Consider the following 14,941-nt stretch of genomic DNA (forward strand, 5'->3'; position numbering starts at 1 on the left):
GAGGGCCGCCCCGGAGGTGGAGGGGAGCGCGGCCGGGGTGCGGGAGGGCGGCCTTTGCCTCTTCCTTCGCCCCCGTCCGCCCTGCCGGTCTCCTCAGCGGCGCGGTCGGCGAAGGGCTCCCCTCCCCCGCCGCACACACCCATTTTGAGGAACTCGGGTTTATTCCGTCAGCGTTGCGCGGGGAACGGGAGGTGCGCGGAGCCGCTCCCAGCGTCCGCCCGCGGTTAAAACCGGTAACGCTCCGAGAAATATGTCTGTTTCGGCCTTCGCGTTTCTGGTAAGGAAACTTCAATGCAGGTCGAGGTGGACAATAGACAGCCCAGTGAGCTTTGCTTTCTCGATCTCACTTATTCGTGGTTACTGAGTACACGCACTCGGGAAGAAAATTGAAATCTGGAGAAGCTGTTTACACTGATACGTTTGCAGTGTTCTGTAAAGAGAGTGTTTGTTGAACATATGCACTTAGTATATAAGGCAGTGTGTCTCTTTAACAATAGCCTTGTTCTCCAGAAAAACACATTATTAAAACACCTTTAAACTAGAAACAATAAAAATATCCTTATTTAATAAAGAATTTTCTTTGTGGTACGGTATTCTTGCTGTTGGGGGGGATAACTACTGTTTCAGTTAGTTTTGGCTTGGATTTCTTTAACATACTAAAATATGTATTTATCATAACTTCGTATTTTTTAGGCAGGTGCAATCAGAGTGTTGTATGTCATCTTTTAAAATCTGGTATTACCATGAACTATTTCCTACTTACTGGCATAATTTCTCTAAACAGGTCTTTTTAATAGTTAGGGCTATGTTTAGGATCAGTATTAATTGGAGGAGTGGGGATGAAAGTTCTTGAGTGAGGGAGGAGTGATTGATAACGTTGTGGTATGCCTTACTGGCCAGTGTAGCCTACAAAAATACTTAAAATTAAGCTGATGACTTAGTGCTCCCTTAAGAAGCTTTTCTTTGTAGAATGTCAGGTTATGTTTCTGTGTGCCTAGGCCTGTACTCTGGAAGGGTGGTGTGTAAACTCTTTGTAAGGTCACTAATTGGGGGGGGCAGGGTGTAGGAAAAACAAGTGCTCAGAATGTAAAATACCCAGTTTCTGTCTCATTAGGAAAATATCCTGAGAATTACCAGCCTATATGTTTAAAGCTGGTCAGGTTAGTAATTGTACTTGTATGTTTAAGCAAGAGATTCTTCGGAATGGTTTACTCCATCATAAGGTAGATGGCTATAAAGAAGTAAGAATAATACAATAAATTTTTTATAGTCCTAATGTGTGATATATTTCACATTTAAGCTTGCCCACTCCAATATATTTTTTAAAAGATTACATTGACGTTTAATTGCATAATTAAACCGTTTGCTATTAGTAGTGCATTTGTTTCTGTAGTTTATAATATGCTACTGTTTAACTTAAAAACAATGCAGGCTTAAGATTTTATTTGCTATTGCAAGTGAGAATTTAATAATGTGAAAGCTTGAATTATTGTCTGTATACTGAAGTAAAAGCTATTCTGGAAAGTAACAGCTTTAATATTATGATACCATATCTCAAGGGAATTTAGCATTCAAAAAATTGCAAATCATTATTTGCAGCCTATGTAAAGCATGTAGTTTAACATGGCTTGGGTTTTGGTTTTTTGATCCATATTAAGGTTCATCCTTTTCATCCATTGTGATTACTGTTTTCCTATTGGGTACACTTTAAATTAAAAAAGCCCAACTCTTTTATAGGTTGGGTTAATTTTTTTTCCTGCTCCATCCTCTTTATGCAGGTCTCTGGATTCTGGTTTCCTAGAAGTCTCTAATTTTGTTATGGTCGGTTACCTCCCTTCCATCAATTTTCTTCAGTTTCAGTAACTTGTCCTCTACAATTTATTTTTCTTACCCTTGCAGACTTCTGTTTCTTACTCCTAATGTTAAGACAGGCCATAATTTGATAGCAGTGTCTTTAGCAATACTATCATGAAATTTTCTATACTGTAGGCTACCATTCATCCTGTTGCATGGTGAGGGAGGTGTACCTTCAGTAAGCATTGATGCCAGTCTCACTGTGGTCTTACAGAGCGTGGTATACCTAAATTCACTGTGTCTCTGTGGAAGAAAGAACAACAGAGCTTTGTGAATGGGGCAGTTGTGCCTTTCTCCCTTCCGCACACTGCAGCTGCTATATATTGTAATCTAGTGCTATCTGAAGGGTGCTCTGACTTTGCATGCACAATATCCTTATGATTATAAATGTTCCTTTCTGTAGGATGCTGAAGCTAGGCAGAGGTTGGATTGCGTCTTGCTTTCCTGTTTCAGGTTTCATCTGCTGCTTCCAAGACCAGCCTCTGAGTTTTTGGGTGCCATTTTCATTGACAGTTACACAGATCAGTATAAAGGAGTGACTGTACAGTTAATTTGTATCTATGTTTTGCGCAAGATGTACACATGGTAGCATATGTTGCAGATGCTTAAGATCTTTGACAAATCAGAATTGTTAGCTCTGACTCACTGGCACACAGGAGTCTCTGCATCTGGCTTCCCAGATACTAGGGTTTGGAGGGGACTTCCAAAAGCAGCCAGGTGAATAACAAATTGCCATTCTGTCTCTATCAAGTATCAAGTTGTGGTAGGATGGAAAGGAAGAACAGAAGAGTGGAATGTTGGATGTAGGGAGAGTAAAGGTATTGTAAGGTTAAAGACTCAGCTGGGGTTTAGGAGGCTTTATTGTACCAGATGCAGTGCAACTGAAATGTGGCTTTACTGCTTTTAGGCTGAGCTTGGCTCCAGACACTGTTAGGCTGCTTTACTGTGTAGAGCAGGAGCCTCAGCTATGTTACACGGATTGTCGCCTTGCATTGTTATTGTAGAACAGACTGGGGCAGGGGAGCACAGAAATATGATGTAACCACCACTATTGCAGTATATTTTAAATTCCAACACTGTGTTAACTATGCTGGACCCAAATTAACTTCTGCAGAACCAGTTTAATGATGTCAGGAGTTAAAACCTGTTAGGTCCCTGCCAGACTCCTGGCAAGGCACTCATGATGTTTAACAAACCAGAATTTCCAAGGTAAGTTTTTAGAATACCAAACACTTAGCCCTGTGTATATCATAGAAATCCACATGTGTAGACTGAAAGGCTGCATCTGCCACTGTTTGCTAGAAAATTCCCTGACAAGCTCATTCCATTCTCTTCATGTGTTGAGGTTACAAAGCATATGTGCTTGCACTTATGTATGTCTTCGCATTTTTCTGGACCTTAATGTACACATCTAGTGTCATTTCAATTGTGTGGTGGTTGTTTCAGGTACTCTCTAGCAAGACCTAAATTTGTTGTGCTCTCTGCCTTTTTCCACCATGGCAGAACCACTATTCTTATCCGCTTAATAAGTATATACTTGCAAGGCATCAATTTTATCTGAAGACTAGATGCAATATTTGATTTATTCCTTCATTAGTTGCCTTTTAATCTTTTAGCAGTCTTCTGGTTTCTTACTGGTTTTTGTCCCTTCCTACTCATTCCTCTCATTCATGCCTTATATCTTTTTGATACAGTACATCGTGTAAGTTTCTGAATTCTAAATGCAATAGTAAATGCTACTGTAGTTAACTTTAGCTTAGGAAAGTGCAAGGATTGATAAGGTAAAACTATAGCATAGTGAAGGGATGTGTTACTGAAGAAAGGATTTTAAAACTTGTTCAGTGCACATACAGCTGTAACTAAACTTTAAGAAAAAAGAAACTTAGGCTAGTCAAACCTGTAAATTAACCTTGCTGCACAACTAACAATACTTGTTAAGTTGCATGTTGATACATTTGAAATTATATTTATTGGGTCTGTTACGGTCCAGGCTATGCTAAACTGTACATCAGCCAGCCCAAACTTCTGAACAGTAGCTTCTATCTTAATGGACATAAATTTTGGATGATGAACTGATTTGGCTGAATTATCCATTAAAATTCCTGTCTCTTTGTGTACAATGGCCTATAGGTCTTTTTTGTTGAAGTTCTCATTTCATAATTAGTGGTAGTTTTTAAAGCATCTTAAACTCTCCACTTCATAGGTGGAACAGCTGTCCCAATACATTTCCTTTTCACTGCAGAAGATCCTTTTGTGCAAACAGGAGGGTGCTTTAAGCAATTGGACGCATTAGGTGGTGCGAATAGCTGAAAGAGGTGTTTTTTCTTACACTCTTTGGAGTCATGAGGGTTCATTCTCAGAGGCCTGGGGAAATTGTTAACTGTTGCTTTTAGCAGTAAGGTATAAACCAAGAATTTTTCCTTGAAGGTGATTTTAGTAAATACCAGAAGTCAACTTTGTCTCTTCTGTTCTTGTTCCCTCAGACATCCTTTGTGAATTCATATTTGGATTTTGTGCATTTGATGTATTTTTCAGGAAGGAGCTCTTAGACTTCTTGTTGGATAATTTGGTTTTAGGTCTTTTCAGATTTTGGAAACTGGTCATAAAGATAATTTTACTCTTTTAGTATCTGTGAAACTAAAAATCCGTTGCTATTTATCTGTGTATAAATAATAAGGGAAGCTGTGAATCAGACTAGGTGGTAATAATACAGATACTTGTGGACATGGAACTGTAAGTGCTAAAATAATTCTGTGACCTTCAGAGGATTGCTTGTGGGACAGGTGCCTGATTACGTGGGAGGTATTCTAAGCACAGTTATCAAAAGCAGAGGAAAAAATATTTTTTCCAGTTTGTATGCAACAATCTTTTGCAGCATTTTTTTTTTTCCCCAGGCAGTAAAGAAAAGTTAAAAGCCAGTATCTATCTGGTTAGGTGGACTTTTGTGGTAAGCTGATCTAAGTTGGGACTGCTAAAGTCCTGTATGGTTTTGCATCCTTTATTCTGCATCACGTCTGATCCTGAAATCAGGGAGCTGAACCATTAGAAAGTTACTCACTTTTCTAATAAGATTATTTTTCTGCTGATTTAACTCCCTGAACTGGCTTGTTACAGGATGGGATTAACTCAGGTGTCTCTGTTAACCAGAGGGAGGGACTGAATATCTAGGGGCAGGATCATGACAAACACTCAAGAATTAAGTATTCACAGTTTTGGATATTGGCAGCTGTTCTTGGAAAATGGCCCGTGCTGGAAATCCTAAGTGCTGATTTCTCCAAGATATTAGGAGTGGTTATTTTTGAAGGTGCAAGGTAACAAGGCATTTTTTGCTCAAATAGAACCAGGACCCTGATTTGCCTGCAGTGCAGCATGCCTGTCTGGAATGTGGAGGCTTTTATCCATTCTGGGGATGGTTTGGGACAGGAGAGGGAGTGCTCACTGGCCTTAAGAAGTTGAATGTTTTCGTGTATGTGACATAAGCAATTCCAAGCAGTCCAGTTTAAAACCCTGATCATAGAGTTATTTTCAATTCTGTAGAGCCTCTATAATTTTTGACTCATATAACTGCATGGAGAACTTTATCTGTTGCTGCTAAGTGAATATTTGCTAATTTAGAAAATCAGTCTTTTGTTTTTTTCAATAAAAGAATGATATTTATCATGCTTCTTACACAGATTAGGAGTCCTGTATCAAACATACAAAAGTAATGTAGGATTGCTATGATTATGCATCATATCAGCATCTATTTTTTCACCAGCTGTATTTATTTCAGCCTTTGAGTTTATTGCCCTGTACCTGCAAAGGTGAAATCAAATTCCTGGAAGCCTTAACTGTTTCACTGCAGTGTCAGTTGAGTTTTGTGTGTCACATGGAAAGGTTTGAGATAATACAACTGAACTACTACTAAAATAGTTGAGGTGTGCTTCAGTGGCCCATTCTATTTTTTCCTGTTTGAAAGTCACTACTTATAGTGCAGGATTCAGTGCTTCAATAAATGCTTCAGTTGTTTTTTTAGGGTGGGGTTGTTTTTTTTTATTGTAGCTGATGTTAATAGTACTCCTGATAGGCAGTTCTATCTAATTGAATGCAGAATAATATATACTTGTTTGAGTATTTGAGACAAGTAGGTTTCACTGAAATGAATTCCAATGAGAATCAATGCTTACCTCTGATGTGGACGAATTTGAAGCAGTGCTTTATTGAATAAGCAGTATTTCAACTTTGGGTTATCTGTAGAGATAATGTATCTAAATAGTCTTTAAACTTTTGAAATTTCAGCTTCAGTGCTGTCTTCTGTAAGCTGAAATACGTTTATGCATGTCATTTTTGAATAAATAACACCATTAGCTCATTTCATACTGTTTTGGATCTTAAGCCTGTATCAGTTGAACTATAATATGCAGTATTACAGAATCAGAATTTTGATGGACTTAGGGATATAGAAATACTAAAGTGAAAATTTATAAATTTACTACTTTTAAGCTGACAACTTTAAGCTACTAATTTTTAATTTATTTTTTAATCAAATTAATTTTATAATTTAGTTTCCTTTGGAACTTGATACTTGCCATCTAAGCTACACTGCTTTGCACCAATAAATTAATGTTAAGAATGACTCACACTGAATCAAAAATAGTAATGGTCTTTAAACTCCTATAAAGGCACTCTCAATGATTTTTTTCCTTTTCCGTTTTCATGCATAGCTACTGCTACATGTCAGTTTAACAATTCCGCAACATTTTTGATCATTTGTCCATTTTATAAGTAAATTTAATTTAAAAATCTTGTAAGTTATGTGCCTTGAATTTTATCCTGCTAGTATGACTGACACAAAACCTGGTAGTGCTGAAAAATATGCAAAAATATGTTTGCTTTTTTTAAGGATCAGGTTGAATTGCAATGAATAACATAAGCAACTGTTGTATGGTAATGCATTTGCAGAGGTCAAAAGCAAAGGGGCAGGGCAGTCCTGAAAATAAAGTTGATGGTCCTGAGTAACTCAGGCTTACTGCATTTCTTTTTTTAAGTCACTGTATTGTACAGTACTTCATTGGCAGCTTATCTTAGTATAATGCCACTGTAAATGGTCTTCCAGTAAAATCCGTTAGTAATACCTTGGATTTGTATTCTTGCAAGGTCTGCTTTCCTTCAGGAGTGATGTGTAATAGTGATGCACAATAATGCTGCTTGTTAATTTTCCTAGAAGTCATACCTCTGTAGTGTCTAGTTACCTTCTGTTTCCCTTTATAAGTGTGTGATGGCACATTTGATAGAGAGGAGCATCAGTTCTCTCTGTCCTGTTTACTGTCTTTCATTTTCAGAGCTATATATTGACCTACATCTAATATTCAGAATTAAAATTATTTCCTTGAAATAATCTTTTAGCGATAACAGGGTTTTTTTAGAATGTTGTGTACAATAAAGCAGCCACACTGCTTTACATACAATACAGAATTATGTATTTTAACAGTAGTTGTGTAGCTAACTTGTAAAATTTCACAAGAAAGGTCTTGTAGTAATAATTTACAGGTTGCTATCGTTACATCTTATGAAGGCAAGAATTTACTGGATCGTGTGATTTGGGACTGCTAACATCTGCCTGAAAATGAGTCAAGTTTGGGAAGTTAGTAAATAAGCTGTTTGGAGTACAGGTCAGAACAATATTTCATGCTAAATAAAAAACTTATCATTTAGGGTTATAACAAGCACGTATTTTAAGGCTTATCTGTATATGATCATCAGATTGTCATTTTTTTCATCTACTTTGCTAACAGTGTTAAATCTAGAAAAAAAAATGCTGGATACCAAAAAGGTATTTCCACAAATCTTTAAAAGAACACTTAAACCTGTACAGTAATAGTAACTGTTAACAAGTTAACGTTCAGTTTGGTAAAGCTTTTAGTATCAAAAAGGCTTTTGAACTCCAATATGAATATTTGAGTAAAAAAAAAACCAAACCCTAGCAGTTTAAGGTATTTAGTGCCAAAGCTACAGGAAGGCAGCTGTAAGAATATAGTAATTGACAGATCAGGTTAACAATTTGTGCTTGGATAACATGTATATATTGCTGCTAGAACTGTTGTCTCCTAGTTTTCTTGTTAAATCTGTAACTTGTGATAGGAAATACTTACTGTCCTGCATGTGCATATACAGAATGACTAATGAAGTAACATGGATTTGTTTGGCTTAGATCTGTAATAGAAAAATCAGTCTGCATCTTAAAAGTTTCAGGTTGGTAAAACTGTTCAAAGTTCATAGTGTAATAAATGTTCTGACAAACTCAATTTTGTTCTAGTGTTTTAGAAGCAGTTAGATTAGTCTAGCTTTTTGCTGGATCATCAAATATGTAGAACTTGTTTTGGTAAGAGTGCATTTTGGTACAGGGACAACTTGTTTTCCTGATAAAATTACAATGTAGTAAGTCCAGCATAAAAACTGAGATCTGGAATGTTACATTGTCAGAATGTTGTCCTTAGCTTGACTTTGTAGCTGGGACAGAACTTTCAAACTCTACTTGTGATCTCTTATGTCTTCTGTTTAATTTTTCTAGGCTGCCGAATATGTCCCAGAAAAAGTGAAGAAAGCTGAAAAGAAACTAGAAGAAAATCCATATGACCTTGACGCTTGGAGCATTCTCATTCGAGAGGCACAGGTTTAGTGACATAGGATTACATTTCCTTATCTATGGTCCACTCACACTATTTGGTTCTGGAGTAAAATCAGCATATTCATTTACATAAATCATAATATTGTAAATGCTGTTTGATTTTCAATTTTTAGAATCAACCTATAGACAAAGCACGGAAGACCTATGAACGCCTTGTTGCCCAGTTCCCCAGTTCTGGCAGATTCTGGAAACTGTACATTGAAGCAGAGGTTAATATTTTTACATTTTTTCTTATATAACATTTAATAGGAGTTTAAGTTTACACTTTCATAAGCGTAAATAAGATAGGCACATAATATCTAGGGAAAAGGGGGATTTTAAATATGCCTTGCCTTTATTTTGTAAAACAGGTACAAAGGAGTGATTAAAATGAATTCTAAAGTATTGGGTCTTTTATGAGTTGATGATTGTTGCATTATGGAATTGCAACAACATTAAAACCGTTTCAATGGTATTGGAGTGCTTTAGCCTTTTATTTACTTGTCGTGTCAATTTATTGCCTCCCGTGTCATTTATTTAGAGGACTTTTTTTTTTTTTTATTTATATGTACAAACTTACCTGAATGACTTTCTGTGAATGTTTGGATCTTTTAATTTTTTTGCTTTCTTAGGGAATTGCGTGTTTCTGTGAACAGTGTTTTCAGGGAGGGTGTGGGATGGAAGCTGATTTCTGGGATGAAAATTCTGGGAAAATGCATTATTAGCACAACTCATTAGCTTCTAAAAATCCCAACAAAATTGTGATTGTTTACATAACTATATAAAACTTCCCACTAAGTGCATTGATCATTTAAATAGTCTTTAATGACATGCTATGAAATGCACTGTATAATCTCAGTATTACTTTTTTAATTTTCTGTAGCTGATATTTAATACTAATACACATGCTTTTTGTGGGCATCTTCTAGCTGCACATTTTTCTTAAGAGGCAGACTTTCTACATGCTAAACTACCGGGGTGGGGACCTATGTTCTGTAGATGAGAAATAAGACAGCTAAACTTTTTTCCATTTTTTGTGACAGCGGCAATCTGAGTGGCAAAACTGCATCATATAGTTACCATATCTTATTTTACATTAAATTACATAACCAAATGTGTTCTGGCAGTAAATCTGGAAGATTATTAAATAAAATTGCAATCATGGGAATCTAAAAGAAAATTTTATATTGCAATTTATAGTAAGATATTGTAGTGCAAAGCAGTACAACCTAAATTTAGTATTACCTAATTAAATATTGTAGAATTTTCACTATTTTGTTTCCAGTAGTTTATAGTAGTAGTTGGAATGTCGGTGAATGGCCATATTTGGGAGACTGTGAATGCACTAACACATCCAGATGCGTATTTGTCCTTTTGGGACCCTGCAGCTAAATCCATTAGCCTCTTGTACCCTGCAATGTTTGCTACAGGATCTAGTCTTTGGAATCTAATCTAGTGTGATGATTACGTTAATTTATCTGATTTCTGTGCTTATTTAAAACATTTATCTTTCCCATGCCTCAAATTTGAGATGAGACCACCTCAGAAAGCCTGTACTACATTGTAGATCTTTCAGCAGGAAGTATTATTACCATTGTAAAGCTGCTTGTCTGAGGCTTCTTGTCTCGAACCATGTTCAGAGATGAATTGACAGACATTACCTCCCTTAATCGATACCTTTTAACTAATTTAGAAACATTTAGTATTTAGAAATTTAAAAAATTTAGTATTTAGAAACATTAATAGCGGCAAAGCTTAAAACAGTCGAGGGTATAATTTTTTTACGTGCTTCTTCAAGGAAGGAAGATCAGCTTCTACCCAGCAGGTATGGTAACTAGGTAACACAAGGTAAACTTGAGAAGGAAGGAACTGGCGTAAAGATCACTAGTTCACGTGTGTGTGTGTTTGCCTGCCTATAAATATACTTTAAATATAAGAGAAATGGAATATAAGATTGTTATTCAAAACAATGGAAAAATATGAACTGTAGAGCTCTGGTAGAGTTTTCACTTGAAAAGGGTTATAATTTGAAAGAAATGTAAGAGGTTACTTTTTAGAAATTTATCTTTCATCTTAACAGGTAAATTTTAAAAATCCCAGTTATGACTTAAATTTTCAACTTTTCTTTCCTGGTTCCAGTAACTTCTCTCAGAACTCACATACTGACTGATTTAACTAAAAAGCAATGTGCTTATCTCTGCCTTTTTTTGGTATATGTAACCATTTGTAGCTATAAGCTGAAGTAACTTGTTATTTCCAAATTCCTCTCTAAAAATGTATATATTCACACAATTGGGCACTGTTGCCAGTGTTGTTTTAAGTTTCATATCATATGCACAACCCTGTCTGAAAGTAAATTAAAAATGAAATGTTTTCGCAAATGTTCTTTTAACAGCATGGTTGAATATAAATTAAGACTTCAATTTGTTTTTGAAGGCTACTTGAGAGAGAGGAATTGTTTTGAGGCTTCTTTTATTTCAGCCTTAAGATGTACAAGGAATATAGGGAAGGTATTTTCCAAAAGCTTTTTTCCTTGGAAATCTTATTAGTCTCCTCCTGCTAGAAAGTTTCTCTTGGATAGTTCAGAAGTATAAATCTTTCCAGCCTTAAGTTGGGAAAGTAAACCTGTACTAAATCTTTGTTTAGCATTCCTTCTGATTCACTTTCACTGCTTCAGTATTTAAATGTGAAAATTGCTAAATCTTCAGGCATCTGTAAGCTGTGTTTTTCCTGATGTCAAAACAAGCATATCACTTTCCTCTTCAACATGAGAGCGTTTCCTCTTTGCATCACAGAAAGACAAAAAGGGAGAGGAAAGTGGGGGTTGTTTTCTGGCAGGTTGTCTTTCACTAGATAATTTTGTCCTCTGAAGGACATAAATCAGAGCTGAATATCATTACATAGTGGTGGTCTATTATTGGAAGATGAGCTAGGTTGAGGGTTATGATTATGGCCTTACAAAAAAGGGATTAGCCCTTTAACAGCTGTATTGTTTATGAAATTGATAGAAATCTTTAAATTTCCCTTTGCCTAACTTGAGGAAGATGTTTGGTTTTAGTCACTTCCAATCTTCAAGTGGAAATCATAGGTTTTGTTCATATGGATTATAAACAATTTCCCTGCATATGCCAGTTCATTTTGTCATGTAAAACTTGTAAGTGCAGGCCTTACTGCTGTGATTACCTCTTGCTTTTATGACAGCATTTGTTCAGCTCACTGACTATTTTCCTTTTTGTGTATGACTTTGTTCCCTAGAGATATAGTCTAAAGCAGTGCTCAGCACTTAGTGTATTGTCTGACTTACTGCTATTGATATACAGACTGTGCTGAAGTAACTGAATACTTTGGCTTTCCATTTATTGTGCCAAGCACTGATTTATATGCTCTGGTCTCTCTATTATGAGTGGTTGGGTAGTCAGTAGAACATGGAGATTAACTGGGAAGAGCATGCTTTGACAGTTTGTTAATGGAAAATCTGCTATTAAAGTTGAATTGATCAAAAAATTTTGATTCTCACACTGGTTCTTATTTCATCTGACATTCAAAGAAGCAGTTGCAGGACATAGAAATAATAGAATTGGATGAAACAACTCCCAGCTCACAATGGTCATAGCATTTGACAGCTTAAGACTTGTGAGAATAGAGTTCTGTTTAGTGAATTTGACAGACTATGTAGTCTATTTTTTATATGTATTTTAGCAAGTAAAATAGTTAACTTGCTATTCTGCATCTACAAAATTTAGGAAGTGGCACAGTAATGCCACTCTTCTTACTCAAACTCGTTTTCTCTAGTTGCTTTTTCTCTTGATACCTTTCCCGTAAAAATCTACTTCCAGAAAACTTGAATCAATTCACATCAGTGCCTCTTTCACACTTTTGAAAAGTCTCAGTCCCGCGTGTGTCATAATGTTAAATTCACAGATCACATGATCTGGATTCTAGCCTGTTCTGCTGATTTGCTGTGTCTTCCTGGGTAAGTTATTTGACCTGTTTTGCCATTATTAAAACAGATACCTACCTACCTCACAGGGTTGTTGTGAGGCTCGCTTTAGTGATTAAAGTGCTTTTGGCATCTGGCTAAAAGGTGCTACAGAAATGTAAAAATAAATTCTGATGTAATACCCTATGATCCCATAGGCCCAGCTGTCTTTTACTGTTTCCTTTGTCTCTTTGACTGTTTGAACCATCTTTTAGGTACAGAAAGACTTGATAATGCTTTTCATGCACTTGAAAGAACTTTTACTTTATCAGTGTTGTAAATATTTCAGTAGTTCTGAAGCAAGCATTTGAAGTTGTCACCTTTTTCTCTGCTAGTTTCCTTTGAGAAATCATCAAGTTGAAAATCCTCTTAAGCACATTTATTGAACTATGTCCATGTATTTGCAACATTTTTTTAAATGATCTAAAGAATTTTTAGTTCCAGTGGCTCTAAGTGGAAACTTTAATCTGTAATTGTCCTGAATGTTTCAGGCCAGTTCACACCACACCTTTTTACCTTTTTTATTGTTGAGTATATTGCATTATATCTGGTCACTTTGAACTGTTGTTAGTAGGGGTTGAAAGGTTGCTATAATTAAAGATTTAAAAAACATAAGCACAAGACAGTTGTGACAAATACCCCAAGTCTAGAAACAATAAATACAAAGCTAGTGACATGCGTGTAAAGTGTTTGGCTGTTAATATGTACTTTTCGTCTTGCGAATTTTGCAAGTAAGACTTGTGTTATTGCTTGTTCTAAAGAAATGAAACTAGATATGCTTGTTCAGATAACTTCTATTTGATATGAACTCTTTGAATTTTAGATGTCTCAGTAACAAACCAGATGCTGTATGAGGATTCAGAGGGGGGGGACCAAAGCTTAGGGTTGATTGTTTTGCATTTCATCATATGCAATACATCAGTATCTTTAATTCATGTAATTCACACTGGTGTGAATACTAGTCAGAATGTATCATTTAACATACTTGTATATGAAAAATGTAAATAAAACCATTTAGAAAAATGATCGTTTTTGTTTAAAATGTTTGTGTTTCTTCAAAGCATTTTCTTCCCCTGTTTTGCTTCAATCTGGTTCTGAGTTCAGAAAAAAATTGTTGTACGTACCACCAAAATTCTGCTTGGGGAAAAATGGGAACCGACTTCTGTCAGGATGAAGTTGGAGTGATCAGAAGTCAAAGTAGTATAGACTTCTTGGCTGAGATTCTGGTTAGTGGTACTTTCAGCTGAAAATACCGTATGTATCACTAGCTGAGCTTCGTTAATTTCTTAATGGAAGGCGTACCCATAGTAGTCCATGCCCACCCGCCTAGTCTACCACTTTTTTCATAGTAAATTTCTGCTTTTGAGAAACTGCTGTACAGGTGCTCTGTACAAATATCCGTATTGCACATTCTTGACTACTTCAGTCTGAGATTTTTAATCTTTTTTACAACTGTATTATTTATGATCTTTTCTTACTCATGTGTGGACTTGTTCCATTCCTGTTAATAAATGTTGTTCTGTCTGTGTGATTATTGTAGACTTGCACTAGAAAGTGAATGCAACTTCTTTCCTGTCTTTTCTACTCAATATGTAAATACAGGCACGTACATCTTGCATAGTTACCAAGGTCCTACAAGTTGTATAATATCAGAAGGTTATGCACATAATTGACGTTTGTAGTTTCAGAAGATGCACGATACAACACTAGTGGGTTTCTTTATAATTCTGTTTTCTGTATTTGATCATAAAAAATATCATCGGAAAGTTAGTAATTTTAATTTTTGAAGTGGAAGGGTTAGCTAATGAAGAGATTACTATGAACCCTCTTCTATAGTGTGTTGCTGTTTTTACATGAATAAACATGAACTACTTGCTGTTCTGTTGTATTCTTTCCATGTGGAGTGACAGAAACATCCCTATTAGAAGTGTTAGTTTTACAAAACTTGTTCACAACATTTTTGAAGTCTCACTTTCAAATGTAATGAAGACAGTGAAAACTTCTCTTATTGTGTGCTTTCTTTTGTTGAAGTCATTTGCTGATCCTTCTATTGATGTTTTGAGGGGGAAATACGCGTGTTAGGACAGGTACAAACTTGAGCTTCTTTCTCATGTCTGAACCTGAAAGAAAAAGAAGGAAAAATATAGAGCTTTCTTGTGTACCCTGTATTAGCTACAGATTGGTTATCTTCATCTGCATGGGAGAGGGAACTATAATCGTCATTTCTCATTCATTTCTACATTGCTTCCAGCTTCCTGTTGTCAGCTGGTTGAGTTACCTGATGGTCTTTATTCAGATTTTGAGAACCCTGATGGCTGAGAGAATACTTACTGTTAAACCCTCTCTATTAGTGCTACTACATAGAATAATGCTTTACTTTATTTCCTGCAGAATCTCTTTGCAGATTAAGAAAAGGCTTTGAGTCACTGCTGTGATGAAATACAGTGGCTTCTCTTGGCTAG

The 14,941-nt window shown here is 36.0% G+C and overlaps 1 protein-coding gene across 1 annotated transcript in view; it reads left to right on the top strand.

Moving 5' to 3' along the window:
• CSTF3 (cleavage stimulation factor, 3' pre-RNA, subunit 3, 77kDa) overlaps positions 1 to 14,941 on the top strand; it is a 90,796-nt gene that overhangs the window by 40,142 nt on the left and 35,713 nt on the right. The window contains exons 3-4 of the mRNA XM_009892698.1: positions 8,405 to 8,506; positions 8,635 to 8,730. Coding sequence (XP_009891000.1) covers positions 8,405 to 8,506; positions 8,635 to 8,730 — 198 coding nt within the window. The remainder of the gene's footprint in view (positions 1 to 8,404; positions 8,507 to 8,634; positions 8,731 to 14,941) is intronic.

The sequence above is a fragment of the Charadrius vociferus genome, unplaced genomic scaffold, assembly GCF_000708025.1.
Source record: "Charadrius vociferus isolate BGI_N301 unplaced genomic scaffold, ASM70802v2 scaffold19, whole genome shotgun sequence".
In the NCBI taxonomy this organism is placed as follows: domain Eukaryota; kingdom Metazoa; phylum Chordata; class Aves; order Charadriiformes; family Charadriidae; genus Charadrius; species Charadrius vociferus.